Below are 15676 nucleotides of genomic sequence, written 5' to 3' on the forward strand. Positions count from 1 at the left end.
CAAGGCAGATAACACTTGCCATATATGGAATATGACCGACTGATCCGCACACTGAAAACTGTCACATGCTATGTTGTTGGTGTTTGCCCAACTGGCCACAATCACAAGTTACATTATAGGATATTCGTAAGGACCATGCAAAGGGACATGGTGTTCGCTTCAAATAATGTTCTGTAGGCAGAGGATGCAAGATTCGATTTAATACAAAATTGCATTGCTTCATTCAAACTTTGAACTTTTAACATTGTAATCTAACTACATGATTTTTTAAAATGACATGCCTTTAAACTGTGCACCTACTTTAATCCATGTGTTTTTTCCACCAAAGCATTGTCGAAAAAGATGGAAAACTGTCACATAATTACCAGTCATAACATCAAATTTCATTGTAAAGGAAACTTGGATATATAATGATAGCTGTTACATTCAGGGGTTCAAAAATATTTTGAAAAACTACCTGCCACAGGGCAAGTGACTTCAAGAAAGTAACTTATCCTGACTAATTTTCCACTTGCCCTGATTTTATGACAAAATGAGGGATGTTAATGTTTACTGGACTATTTATCGAAGAGTGATAATTTCACTAGCTCTACGTTATTATTATTATGAACTTAAATAGCTTCATTATGAGCAAATATGAAATGAATCCAAGAATATTTGTAGTCTGAAACCATAAGTGGAAATTATCTAGAAGTTCACGGACAAGTAAAATACCATTATTTGATTGCCCGAAATGAAAAGTGGCTTGTCCCGGGCATCGGGTGATGGGATTTTTTAACCTCTGATATTTCTTATTTGTTGCATTTAAATAGCCCATCAAGGGAAGATACTCTAACATGCAGAGGTAAAGTGCTCTGATCTGTGCAAACATCACTGTATTGTCCACTTGAACACTGACAAGCATAGATAGCACAGTTTGAGTGCCTGTTGAAATGTTGCTTTTCTCAGATGAATCCCTGTTGTGACATGTTTAACATGCATCATATTCTAATTCTAATGAAACCACAAGGCATTCAAACAAAGACAATGGGACTCACCTGATCTGTATTTTGAACTCTTGTTGACAGTTTATGATGAACTTGCTTAGTGCATCATTGGGCTGGTAAAACCCAATCAGGATAATTTCTTTCATGTCTGGAACCTAATAGATAGAGGAAAAGGGAATGAGTTTCATATTTGGTGTTTAGAATACACATTTGAAATTTCCATGAAATATGTGGCCAGAATATGTGAATATATATGATGTTCTCAAGAATTTTATGACCACACTTTTAACATAATACATGAAACAAACTACAATGAAGTTACTGCATGAACAATACCAAAATTTGTATGAAGCTTATGCCATAATGACTTGGGATCCCCACCATTAAAAACAGTTCTTTATCACTTCAATACTTCATAAGACCAAGCAAAGAAGAATGACAAATTACTTTAGCTGGAAAATTTCTATATCCACAGTATGTAAAAGGTTCACTACATGGATAAAATCAATGTGTTATCATATTTAACTTAACTGAAACACCTGAACAGGTGTGCCTTGTGATTGATTGACTTTACAACAAAACGGTAGACCTAACATAATTTTACATTGCCTTTATAGACAGTCACTATGAAATGAAATATTTTGCCATGATCCACAGTGCAGAGCTGATGAAACCTTCTTAATGCTACCAATGGATTCTGCTCTCTTCTTTGGAGAAGGTGAATATACAAAGCAACACTCAAGTAGACGAAAGGCGTTGACTGTTTCAAAGCATAAAATGTTATAAACATGACATTAGTCCTTCTATATATAACCTGCCAAATTAATCCAACAGTATATAATCTGTCCCTTTATTTCCCAAGTTTATACCCTCCTTAAACAGTATAAACCCAGCCCTATTAGTCGCCAAGTATAAAACCTACTTTAATAATCCCTCAGTACATTAATTATAATCTGCCCTATTAGTCCCCCAGTATATAACTTGCTCCATTAGTCCCTCACTATATAACCTGCACCATTAGTCCCCCAGCATATGCCCTGCTCCATTAGTCCCTTCCTATATAACCTGCTCCATTAGTCCCCCAGCATATGCCCTGCTCCATTAGTTCCCCCATATATAACCTGCTCCATTAGTCTCCCCATATATAACCTGCTCCATTAGTCCCCATATATAACCTGCTCCATTAGTCCCCCAGCATATGCCCTGCTCCATTAGTCCACCAGCATATGCCCTGCTCCATTAGTTCCCCAGCATATGCCCTGCTCCGTTAGTTCCCCCATATATTATAGTCAAAATGATTTCTATACATGGAGTGTTTATCAATTTCTTCAGATGAGACTGTTTTGTATCTTTAAAGACACATAACTATTGTTGAGAACACAGGTTGTTATTATAATTAATTAGAAGAACTGACTATTACAACTCAGTATGTGACTCTTTTGTATTAGGGTTTGTGCCCTAAAATACAAGAAACAATTGTTTTGTTTTGTCTTGACCCTTCATTTCTTTCAATGCAATGAGGTATAAAACTAAAGACTGATGTGCAAACTTTTCAACCACATTCAGGGAGTTCATTTTGAAACTTTGTATAAATACCAAACAACAACTGGACCAATGACCTTTGCTGTAGAGAAAACAAAAAACATATGTAGTGTTTTCTTTTCACAAAATGGCAACATATGTGTTCAAATGAGACTCAGAATAAGCTGTATTTCAGAAGCTTAACTCATCAGTTGTTCTGCACTAAGTGTTAAACTGGTACAATTCATGACTTTCATATGGTTAGGAGTGTTAATATCAAAAGCAATGAATTGTACTTACGAAAATATATGTGTATAATTTTCATTTCTGGATCACATTAAATGAATGGTTCAACAATTTTTCAACTGCTGATGTGAAGCCATTTGCTTTTGAGGAAATGTCATTTGCCTGCCCTTTTTCTTCACTGATGGTAGGGTATGAGTCCAGTAATACACAGTGCTTAACAATTCAGATATTCTCTCAAAAACTGTTACATCGATTGACAAACACATTTGCATTGAGAGAGTTAAGCTTTAGTTTAAAGATGATGTTTTGTTTCAATAGTATGACTATTAAAACTGTCTTGACAATGGTTTTCACAATAATTATGTTTTTGTGCCTTTCTTACTATTTTTAACCAATTCACACTGACCTTCTACCATATGGTTGAACCACATTAACCTACTGACGAGTATGACTTAGTAAAAAATGAAGGAAATGTATCGACAAATTTAGCATTATACTGATTGTTGATAGATTTTGATCCTTTTCACTATTTTCTTGAATGTACTGGGGACCTTTTACGACTGAGATATTAAGAAGAGCCACTAATGGGAACCAAACTTACCTTGCTGCACATCTCAATGTGGTGATACACCATTGGGAAGCCAGCTACTGGGAACAGAGGTTTCGGCAGCTCTAAAGACAAGGGGCGGAAACGAGTGCCTGCAGTGTGAAAAGATCAAGAACATGAATCTTTTCACTAACTTGAGAAAATAATGACCAGCCATTATTAAAACGAGTCTGTTACTAAGAGTGTCAAAAATAAATTATACTAAAAGTATCAGTGGCATTATGGAGATAAAACAGGGACAAGAAAGAGTTGAGTCTGTACAATGTGTTCCAGTAGTGTATCCATGTTGCACTCATTTCATACCGGTGCCATGTATTTTCAATGAACTAACACTTTAGTTCCTGGACTAGTACATGAAGCAACACAAATGTGTGCATGCACATGCCATGTGGATAATAATCTTAAATTGATAAACACCATTTCAACCACTACCCAAACAATTCTTTTTTCACTTTCATTGCAAACGGTTTGGACTTAACATGCAAATGACCTGCAGAATATATTAGTGCATCATGTGTCTTTGGTCATCATTCGTCTTTTTTGAACTACTGCTACATGGGGTGTTGCGTCACACAGACTTCTTGGGTGAGAGCTTGTGAGTAAGGCAGTGCCAGTAAATATATGGTCTCTTTATAAAGTTTATTTTAGTAGCTGGTGAGATCTTTTAAAGTTCTTTCAGTAAAACTGCGAGTGCACGTTTTCTTTCTTAGGCGTCTAAAATCCTATAATACATGGATCAATCTATCATCACCAACAAAATCCTTTACCCCTCTACTGTATCCGGAACCACGCCCATTACTAGCCCAACTCTCGGGACCTCATATTATTTTTTATACAACTTTGTTTTCATAAGTCATGGACATATTCTGTAGAAAGATGTTAAATATCACTGGATGTCAACACGCACATGGCGATATAATGGATTGCTTGAACAACGCGCCTACAGACCGGGTGATAACCAACATACCACACTGTCCACAGTCGGCAAGCACGTTTGCAGGTACCCCGTTCATTGAATGTTCGTTACAACGTCACAAGTCTAACAATTTTGACGTCACCCAGTAAGGCAATGAAGATTTATCTATATTTTACCTTTCATAGGCCCGCCGATAAGAATAATTGCCTTCAGCATGTCTGGATACAGGATGACAGCAACTACACAACTGTTTACACGTAAGCAACAGCTAACAGACGACAAATTCTACTTCCGGGGAAAAGCGTAGAGCTGTCGCTAAGGTCTGAGCGACCACTGTTTCGAATTTATAATGTGCATTGTCGTCACTGAAAAATACATGACATGTCTCAACATGAGTGCAACAAACACAAAGGTTGTAAATTGGCTATTAATTAAATTGTGTACATTAACTAAAGGTTGCTATATTTACACAAAGGCCACTATACAAAGATAAGCTGCGTCGTAATTTGTGTTGAAATAAAAATGCTTGATCGTTTAATCTTATAACTACCAGTTATTCATTTCGTGCAAGAACAGGTTGTCATTTTCTTCATAAAACCCCATAATTTTCAGTTTGAAGTACAAGGCGCATATCATGTTTAGATGTTTACATTTAATGTGAAATGGCAATACATGATATGTCGTTTATTGAAATAAATATTGAAATCTCAATCTCTCCCTCTCTCTCTCCCTCTCTCTCTCTCTCTCTCTCTCTCTCTCTCTCTCTCTCTCTCTCGGCACTTAATAGTTCAAAATTTTAAAATCCCGATTTCGTTGGGTATATTTAATTACCAGTTGGAATTCTCTTCATTCTCTTCTACCGAGTGACACAGATTTATCTCTGAACACCCAAGAAACAATGATAGTTTGCAAATAGAGTAGAATATTTTTATCTTAAACAAATACATAACTACATATTCCAGATTCAACTAGTATTTCGGTAAAATGCATTGTATGGTTAAGCGTAGAATCCCTAGTGTATACATCTATTTGCCTGCAATTTAAGCTCATATTCATGTTGAAAAGCCCGGGCTCACATTTGATTTTTACTGACAATTTTTTTTTTTCTAATTCTTGCCAAAATGACCACAAGCACGTAATCAGAACAATTATAATAATGGTTATCCTTATATGGATTATAAATGACTACAATTAATGGCAGACTGCTCTGAGCTCTCCTTATGATTTCAAAATATTGATAGGATAAGATTTTGAAGTTGCTGAAATCATAACACTTTGACCGACAACTCTTCAGGTCCCACAGAAAATGAAAGTTGGGCAAGCCCTCGACACTATCCAAGTATACCCTATTTCGTCTATTAAGCCCCGGAACTCTAATAAGCACCGGGACTTCAATAAGCGACAGGGCTCTAATATGCGACGGGTCTCTAATAAGTGCCGAGTCTCTCATAGGTGCGGGCTATAGACCATTGCATTTTTTTGCAAATGAATTCTCCCTTGGTCCAGAGACCATATAATAGATTTTATTATATGGTCTCTGCTTGATCTAAAAATACGTATATTAAGGAATGGTGCCTTCAGTCATGACTTCCTGTGATCCACGTGGCACGATACAGGGTACAGGCGCCGGACCTCTAATAAGCGCCGTGTCCTGAGGTCCGTAGAAAAAATAAGCGCCAGGAGCGCTTGTTAGAGGAAATATATTTATTTAGCTTTGCAACCTATTTGAAAGAATTGGCTTGCTACGCGAATGACTGAGTCAGAGATACAATGACGTGGTTAGCAAAAACACTCCATCCTTGACATGAGTCGAACGTCATCAGGGGCGGTGGGGTAGCCTAGTGGTTAAAGCGTTCGATCCTCAAGCGAAGACCCGGGCTTGTTTCCCTACATGGTTACAATGCATTCTACCATGACTTCAGTAAATACTGCATTGTGATTGGCTAATCAAAGTCATTCAGAGGTATATAATCACGTTGTATACCTCTGACTTTTCAACACTGAGTGATGTTTTAAACAAAACCGTAATAACGCGGTTATTGTAGAATAACATGGAGATAGACGTGCTGGAAAATCAGAAATATACACATGCACAAAAGTTAAGCGCAGCTATTTTCATAGTGTCTTGATTTCACCACTAAAGATCAGAAATACAAACTGTAAATGTCTATGACTGAATTAGCCTTCCATAGATTCTTGAACCCAAGATTGTCAAGATATGACAAGGAAAACGTTCTGCACGTGCAACTCCATTCCCTACCATCTGAATCTTGAAAATCAAGTTTCACACACTTGGTTTCACCGATCTCTTGTGAGATTCCCCTATAGTTATGAACCCCAGGAGCCAACATTTTCCAATGTTTCTTGAACCAGGGGTGGGTGTATCTTTTGAGAAAGAGAGTCCTCACTTCCGTTTTACTCGAGTTTCAATGACTATTTGCTCACCACCCCCAAAGCCCCCCCCCCCCCCCACACACACACACACACACACGCAAGCACGCAAGCACGCACGCACGCACGCACGCTGCATCCGCCTTAGAGCGCTCAACACTCGGCCGTAAAATCTCCGCGCAACAGGATATGGGACCCGCAGAGGCTCCGTAGCAGAGTGCCATTACATGTATCATCTCTCTTGTACACGCATATTGTGTAATGGTGTCGGTCGGCAGAATACAATGCCCTGCTCTATTTCTTGTTCTGAATGGTTTCGAGATGGTTGGTAGTTTAGTGGTTAAGCGTTTGGTCGTAACGCCGAAGACCCGGGTTCGATTCCTCACATGGGTAGAACGTGTGAAGCCCGTTTCTGGTGTCCCCAGCCGTGATATTGTAGTATTTTCAATATGTCAATCTAAACAGTTCAGGAACCTTAACGACTTAAACTGCCTGTTTGTTTTGTCTAACGTTGCACCAAGTTATATGACCTCGACCGGCAAATTTATAATCGAGTCTGGACCAGAAACTGCGGTGGCTTACAACATCAGCATCGATCGAGGAAACGATGACACGTGTCAACCAAGTTAAGCAAGCCTGACCACACAGTCCCGCCAGTGCCTTCTATGAAAAGCATGGGTTCCAACTCATATCTTCACGGGTACGTATCGAAAACATCATCCCCACAATGCAAGGACCCTTTCCTTTCAGAACACGCCGACATGATAGGGGTATGAGCACTTTGTATCTTTGTATTTCTGTAATCATCTGTGTTTGTGTTTGCCTGTTGTTTTACCCCGAAATAAGCAATATTCCAGCTGTATGTCGGCGGCCTTTCAGTAATTGAGTCTGGACCACACAATCCAGTGATCAACATGAAAATGGGATATGATGACATCTGCCATCCAAGTCCGCGAGTCTGATCACCCGATCACAAGAGATGCCTATTACGACAAGCATGGGTTACTGAAGAACAGTACTAACCCGAATCTTCACGGGTCTTACAATCGTAACGGAATGGAATAGATCTTTCATCATGGCTTTTGTCTGTGGTTGTCCTGCGTGCCCTAACTTGGAATACCGGAATCTAGATGAATACAGTCCTTAAAAACACCCACTCACTCACTCACTCACTCACTCACTCACTCACTCACTCACTCAGACGAATGGTTATACATTTCTCACATTTTCATTGCCTTGGGCCTTGGTCTCATATTTCAAGTCACAGGTGGCGTGACCACAAGAGTGAGTGAGTGAGTTTCACGTCGCACTCAGCAATATTCCAGCTATGTGACGGTGGTCCTTAAATGATCCAGTCTGGACCAGACAAGCCGATGATTAACAGCATGGACTTTGTTCTACGCAATGGGCATACAATTGTCGCCTCTTTTTTGTTACTGAAGACCGATCTAACCCGGATCTTCACAGGTCGACCAAAAAGAGGTATCTCGGTACAGCGGGGTTGAGAAACTGCATTTTTCACATGGATTTACAATTTGCTACAAAAAGAATGTCAACAACAATATGCTTTACTTTTAACAGGAAATATTTATTTTTTTATCAGTTTTATTGCTATTAACAGAAGAACAATAACTAAAAACACCAACACATCGTGACCACGCAGATATCTATGCAGTTGAAAACATATAACATTTTTTTATATATATAAATATGTAATAACAATATTATATAATGTTAAGGCAGTATCATTATTTTATTCATTTATTCAGTTATTTACCAATTTTCATATGATTTAACTTTAATTTTGGGTTATTTTTTATTATCATTTTTTTGTCGCATATTATGTCGGTTAACTACAACTAAATATTCCGAAATATAACTTTTGTATTGCTTTTCCACTATACACTGTATGGTTAACGCATGGTCACAAATAACTGTTTCAAACTTCATCCGGTGAGGATTTACACACTTATTATGTTACCATCGTGTCCATTTACACCCTCAGGATTTCAGGATTTAGTCGCATCTCTCTAGTCACTATCCATTTACTACGTAACAGTAGAGGATTGCATCAATCAATGCACACATAGTTTACTGACACACTTTCCAATTGCGTAGGGAACAAAATTATTGGCACCTTCGAACTGCCATAGTGTCCATGTTCACTAACAGGGGATTTTGAAGCACCTCTGGGCTCCAACAATGTCCATTTTCACTAGAAGAGAATCTGCAGGCACCTTTGTTCTACAACAGTTTAAATTTTCACAAGCAGAGGATCTCGCAGCACCTTTATGCTGCCACAATGTGTTACCAGAGAAGGATTTAGAAGCACCCTTGTGCTGCTACAATGTCTTTTTCCAGTGTCCATTTTCACTGGCAGAGGATTTAGAAGTCCCTTTCTGTTGCCAGAGCGTCCATTTTCACTAGTAGAGGATTTAGAAGTCCCTTTTGTGTTCCCAGAGTGTCCATTTTCACAAACAGAGGATTTAGAAGCCCCTTTGTGCTGCCAGAGTGTCCATTTTCACTGGCAGAGGATTTAGAAACCTCTTTGTGTTGCCAGAGTGTCCATTTTCATTGGTAGAGGATTTAAAAGCCTCTTTGTATTGCCAGAGTGTCCATTTTCACTAGAAGACGATTTAGAAGCACCTTTTGTGTTGCCAGAGCGTCCATGTTCACAAACTGAGGATAACAGACGCCTTTGTGTTACCACAGTGACAGTATTTTCCGTAGTAGAGGGTAGGCTGCCATTATGTCCATTTTGCCTAACAGAAGATTTAGAGGCACCTTTGTGCTGCCACATTGTAAATTGTCAGTAGCAGACGATTACAGCCACCGTGGGTTTCTGTCGCCAAAGTGTCCATTTTCACAAGCCGAGGATCTAGAAGCACCTTCATGCTAACACTGTGTTCATTTTCACTAGCACACGATATAGAAGCCCGTTTCTGCTGCAAGAGTGTCCATTGTCACTAGCAGATATTTAGAAGCTCCTTTTGTGCTGCCAGAGTGTCCATTTTCACAAGCAGAGAATAACAGACACCTTTGTGACTATTTTCCGTAGTAGAGGGTATAGAAGCATCTTTATTTTCACTAGTTGAGCATTTCCGGCACCTCCAAGCAGCCACAGTGTCCATTTTCACAAGCAGAGGATCTGGAAGCTTCTTTCTGTCGCTACAGTCTTCGTTTTCACTAGCGGAAGACTTAGAAGCACCCTTTAGTGTCCATTTCACGATTTACACAAATCTTTTGCTGCAACAGTGTCAATTTTCACTTTCAGAGAATTAACAGGTACAATTATGCTCTCACAATATCCATTTTAACATCGATCAATACAGTTTGGATGTGATGCCACAGTAACCAAACCGGCGACCACCCGATCGAGTTCCCTGCCTCTTTGGACAGGCGTGGGTTGGTGAAGACCATTCCATACATGAATGTTCACAGGTCCCTGGATTTGAAGGAAGGTGTGAGTGAATGGCCTGGTAGGTTTCAACGCTAGTGAACAGTATTTCAGTTACACCACGGCATGTCAGCTTGTGAGAGGAAACCCAACGTGAGGCTGGTGATAGATGTTCACCACATTGGTGAATCCCTCAGCCACTCACATGGTGCTGACGGACCAAGGATCATTATCGAGACGAGAGAGATTTAAACCCCGACCACAGGATCCTGGACACAAAGGTATTTGGATTTATCTTTTCTTTGTGTTTAAATATTTCTACCGAAACACTGACGCAAGCCAAATGAAATGGCATCCATAGGTCCTCTCCAGAAATATCTGTGTTGCAGGGCACGTCGGGCTGTGATGCGTGATGAAGGGTCTGTGTCCAGACACTTTCTCATCAAGGACAGTAGTTTGCTGTCGGTTCCCTTTAGAACACTATAGTCCGGTCCCTTCTCAAAAACGGAAGCTCTTATCCTTCGATCCGAATCTATTTCAAATGGATACTGTCCAGCTATGGCGCCGTAAAGAGTGACTCCCATGCTCCAGATATCGAAGGATTTAATCCAATCGTCAGACGAAGCGCGAGCGTCGCCTCTGTGTATTTCCGGTGGTGCGTAGTAGGACGTGGAGCATGTCACGTGTCTTTCCTGTGGCGTTTGGTGTACCTCGAAATCTATTGCTCCACCAAAATCAATTATTTTCGCATTATTGCCAGGTCCGATGAGAATGTTTTCTGGCTTGATGTCCCTATGGACGATGTTCTTACTGTGCAAGTATTCAAGACCTGTCATCAGCTGCTTGGCAATTCCTTTCAGGTGCTTTTGTCTCCACGTAAGACTGAAATTTCGGATGAAATGTATCATGTCATATCCCTCAAAGTACTCCATGATCATAACCATCTTCATGTCGTATCGGAACAGGTCATATACTTTGAGGAAGTTTGGGTGATCAATGGAGCTCAAAATGTCATACTCGTTCAGCCAGGTGCGAACTGCAAAGCTGTCATCATTGGCCTTGTGCAGAGATACCTTAGCAGCGTAGATCACTCCTTCCTTCCTTACCCTATACACCAATCCCCACCCTCCCGAATTGATGATACTCTCGAAGTAGTAGCCTTTGATGGTGTGACCAACAAATGTCGGTGGTCCTACTGGTGCAAATGGATGAGACCCGGCATTGGCTGACGTTTCGGCGTTGGTGGAACCAGCATAGGCTTCGACAGGCGACCCTTGATTGTTGTCCCTGGTCTGCTGCGCGGCGTTGATTCTTTTCTTGTCAGATGGCTTGAGGTGTTCCCCCCAGAGCTCAGCAGCAGCATTGTGTGGGCCCGAGATGGTGGAAAGGGAAGTTGGTGGTGGACCTAGGGAAGGAAAGATTAGGTGGATGCAGTTTTTCTTGTGTAAAGGGAATATAGAGACTCTAGAAACTAAAGAAACTCAGAGGAATATTTACTTGTTTTATGCGTCCCGTTCAAGTCATACCACTCAACATTTAATCACGACCTATTATGAGGATTAATATTGTATTTACAGTGTTGTATTTACGTGTATTCTTTTCATTAAGTAGAAACCCATCGCACAAGCTAACATGTACAGGTTCCTCACCTCGTGCTATCTCTTCCTCGTATCGTGGTATCGATTTTTCGTTTAGTTTTATAGCATTATAGCTTTCGAAATACATCGAAATATCTTATTGATAGACACAAAGGAATCCACTCACACTCCATTGACATAATGTAGGATATTGAAAATCCCCCTTCCCTCTCTTCGTGTTTTTTTCCACATTCGATAGCATTAGTCAATGAACAATCCTTCATTTATGTCTTTAAATTTTTTTTAATCTAGTGGTGTTTTTAGTTGAAAACATTAAGTTCTCCTTACACCAACGGCTTACAAGACGTAAATTAAACAAAAGACAATGATGGACAATAAAAAGAAACATTAGGATCAGCGAAATACAAATGGCGACAGAAGACGGAAATTTACAAGCTATGATAGCGGCAAAAGAACAAAAGCTGCTAAACCCAGAAATTGGTTATTTGGAATAATGTCAACTACAAACTGACATGGCATTTGAAGCGCAAGAAACAAAATTCCAGGCGAATGGGAGAATGTGTAATATTTTACGCTCCTTCAAGCAGTATTTCATGAATACCTGGGAGGAAAACCCCAAGAAAATGTTCAACACCTCTGGCCCTAGTCAGGGCTCGAACAACTTATGTTACATGACAAACAATACTTAAAACATGAAGCGATCCCACCATGTCCCAAAGCTAAGGACTCGATGTAGGGTCAAATGTAACATATCAACTTCATTTCACTTCAATTTCTTACTACATGTATTTCTTACCGAAGGTCCAGTCCACGGAAGAGTTAGAGAAGGTTTTCACGTGAAATAAATTCGCCATATTCATAGAGAAACGTCTTCGGATAGGAAAGACGCCCGCTCCTCTCAATGAGATTGACGATCTGTGACGTCACATGTTTATGACGTCACAATAAAGTACGACAGCTTTCAAAAGTCGAATTTTATTTATTGTAATGACCCAGAATGGCTTGAAAACAACAGGTGTTGGTCTAAGTCAATTTTTGATAATAGACCTATCTTAAACTGACTATTATGGATATCAGATGCCTCATTTGGATGAAGAAAACCAAAAGCCAGGTGATTGGCTACTGCATGGTGATGACCTCGGGTCAAATAGAGATATTGTCCGCTTGCACTATTTTCATACGCTAATGTACGCTACAGATTATCAGATTATGCCTGTATAATTAAAAAAAATACCCTTCGACGTGTTTATGCGATAAAATGATAAAAAAGATACTATTTAGCGAGAGTTTTTCGTGAAATGTCATGAAAGGCTGATTGTTTGTGATTTAAGAGTCGAGTCGACTGATATTTCTTCATGTTTGTGATTTAAGAGTCGACTGATATTTCTTCATGTTTGTGATTTAAGAGTCGACTGGTACAAGGCCCAGGTGACTGAAATGCACGTGATTGTGTAGCTAGTCAAGTTTAATTTGACTGTTAATCCGTCTGTATATAATCTGAATATAAAGTGACTAGCGAAAGGACAAATAAATGTACACACATGATATCGGGTTAAATAAGGGAAAATATTTATTCCATAGTGATGTATGAAATCGCTGTGTGTCTGGTTTTTGCTGTTGGTTCTCTGGTTTACAGTTTTCCAGAGATTGTAGTCTGGTAACCTCATTTTCTTTCGTCCGTCAGCTGACGCCAATCAATTCATATATATAGATAATTATAGGAACTTTACAGACAACTTGTTGAAAATGGATAATAAAATCAATGCTTAATGAATAAATCATTAATATTAATTTAAGTTGCAATAATTCCATGGACGTTGGAGCATGGACCAAGGGAGAAAACGTTGACAACTCTCCCAACGATGGGAGGTAACTCTTACAATAATTTGTTGAAGTTTGTTTTTAACCCAAATAGCAATAAGTATTTCCTGTGTTCGGGTGAAGAAGTGAATCCACCTTCCGTACATATCAACGTGCATTTTGACCGCTGTTTGGTGCACGTTGTCATCCAAGAAACATGAAAAACGATGCAGGCTACTGAAACATCAGCCTTACGCGTGGATGAAATCACTGCTGTTTTCATTCTTTATGCACATGTTAGTCAACGGAATGACGATGTAACGAAGTTTGCTTTCTTTGCGAAGACCTCCCGTTACTGTTATTAAGTAAGGGTCACATAACAGGTGTATAGTGTGCGAAATAGTTTCGGGCCAGCCTTGCTGGCCAGTCGGGCCAGATATACCTAAAAGTAAGAAACCCACAAAATAATTCACTAGCCCGAAATTGGAATGTAGAAACTGAAACAAAGATTACAAAAATCGATGAGAATAAAATATTGTCGGCATGACAAGGGTTTCATCATTAAGCTGCCGATATGAACATGTTTATTAGGCAATAAGTTTGAATGATGCATTAAAAATTAACAAGTCAGAGGGAGTGAAATATTTACAAAATGATCCCATGAAAATTCATTAGCGAGTCGAGATAGACTGTGGAGACAGGTCCGACTTGATTTTTAGAAGCCACGACTAAGGGGCCAGTGGTGATTTCGCACACTGCTGGTCTGTGATGCTAAATTCTGGAATTTGTTGGTTCAGCTCCGATGTGCTAAGCATTAAGGTGTTATATTGTTTCTGAGAAGCTGTGAAACATGCGGTCGGTGATGCCCAACAATATGTATACCACTACCAACATTCATTCAAAGAACTACATTAATTGAACAGCATTATTTTGTTGAACATAAATCACACATAAACGTTTAATGTCAAGAATACTTACTCAATAAATACAACTTCTACGTGCCTGTTCATACACTGATTAACTATTTTGAAGTTGATTTTGCTTGCTTGTAGTTTAACGCCGCACCCAACACTATCACAGCTATACGACGGTCTAGAAATAATCGAGTCGGACAATCCACCCGCTGATATCATAAGCATCAATACGCACTTAGCTCACTCATGTAGGGCAGACAATGATGGATTTAAACCAGGTAAGATGGTTCCAATACTGTATAACAGACTATTTGTGTGTTTCCGGTCCCATTATCTGAACACACGTTTAATAGAGCTGGAATACTTTGACTCTATGCTGTCCGACTCCAACAACACCTCAGATGAATCATAATATACATATATATAATCAGATCACATTTTTCAACCATGTAAATGAGTATTCACTAAGAACCACGTATAGCGTTCTCAGCACAGAGTGGCGGTGAGGTAACCTAGGCGTTAAAGCGCTTGCTCGTAACGCCGAAGACCCGTGTTCGATTCCCAACATGGGCACAATGTGTCAAACTCACTCACTCTAGATGGTTTCATGACCAGCTGTCATTGAATAGGTGTAGTCGGGGAACATGAGTGTTTGTACAGGTGTAGTGTCTTCAATATGTCAATCTAAACAGTTCAGGAACCTTAAGGACTTAAACTGCCTGTTTGTATAGTCTAACGTTGAACCAAGTTATATGACCTTGACCGGCAAATTTATAATCGAGTCTGGACCAGAAACTACGGTGGCTCACAACATCAGCATCGATCTACGCAACTGGGGAAACGATGACACGTGTCAACCAAGTTAAGCAAGCCTGACCACACAATCCAGCCAGTCACCTTTAACGACAAGCATATGTTGCTGTAGACCAATTCTAACCCGCATTTTCACGGGTACGTATCGAAAGCAACATCCCCACAATACAATGACCCTTTCCTTTCAGAACACGCCGACATGTTAGGGGTACGAACACAACACCTTCAAAGTCGGCTACGTTAGAGCGAGGCAACGTGCTGAAAGAGCGACGGACAAGTCTCGCATATTTTGACATTGAGGTGGTGATTTAAACAGTTTGGCGTCGTATCAGCAAGTATTTTGACCAATCCTCGGGACTTGACTCCAAACTGACCACGTCATCCTAAATTGACGTCTTTCTTGGTTGTTTGTTAAAAAAAAACCCTACGCGTTATTTTTGATTGTCATATTTCACACAGTTGTTCCCTTTCCATATCCATGCATATC

General features: G+C 39.7%; 2 protein-coding genes across 3 annotated transcripts in view; both read right to left on the minus strand.

The window, feature by feature from the left end:
- Positions 1 to 15676, minus strand: part of LOC137297648 (mannose-1-phosphate guanyltransferase alpha-A-like) — a 510132-nt gene that overhangs the window by 14503 nt on the left and 479953 nt on the right. Inside the window, exons 2-4 of one of the 2 annotated variants that reach the window (XM_067829549.1) lie at positions 4453 to 4544; positions 3355 to 3452; positions 1038 to 1141 (exon numbers count right to left, since the gene is read on the minus strand). In XM_067829549.1, the coding sequence (XP_067685650.1) occupies positions 1038 to 1141; positions 3355 to 3452; positions 4453 to 4492 (242 nt within the window). In that variant the 5' untranslated portion in view covers positions 4493 to 4544. Of the gene's footprint in view, positions 1 to 1037; positions 1142 to 3354; positions 3453 to 4452; positions 4580 to 15676 lie in introns of those variants that run through there. The other variant, XM_067829550.1, reaches the window with a different exon arrangement.
- On the minus strand, positions 9204 to 12516 carry LOC137298669 (uncharacterized). Its single transcript, XM_067830949.1, has 3 exons — positions 12459 to 12516; positions 10399 to 11469; positions 9204 to 9346 (listed from the first exon to the last, which is right to left on the minus strand). Exons 1-3 carry the CDS (start codon positions 12514 to 12516, stop codon positions 9204 to 9206), a joined length of 1272 nt encoding a protein of 423 aa, XP_067687050.1.

The sequence above is a fragment of the Haliotis asinina genome, chromosome 10 (assembly GCF_037392515.1).
Source record: "Haliotis asinina isolate JCU_RB_2024 chromosome 10, JCU_Hal_asi_v2, whole genome shotgun sequence".
In the NCBI taxonomy this organism is placed as follows: domain Eukaryota; kingdom Metazoa; phylum Mollusca; class Gastropoda; order Lepetellida; family Haliotidae; genus Haliotis; species Haliotis asinina.

Bases quoted from the DNA above. Each gene is read 5' to 3' on its own strand.
- LOC137298669 (XM_067830949.1), bottom strand. From the start codon at position 12,516: ATGGCGAATTTATTTCACGTGAAAACCTTCTCTAACTCTTCCGTGGAC. The intron at 11,470-12,458 runs GTAAGAAATACA...TTCCTTCCCTAG, and splicing joins TTCCGTGGACTGGACCTTCG to GTCCACCACCAACTTCCCTT. The intron at 9,347-10,398 runs GTCAGTGTTTCG...TGTTATCCTCAG, and splicing joins TGCCATTTCATTTGGCTTGC to TTTGTGAACATGGACGCTCT.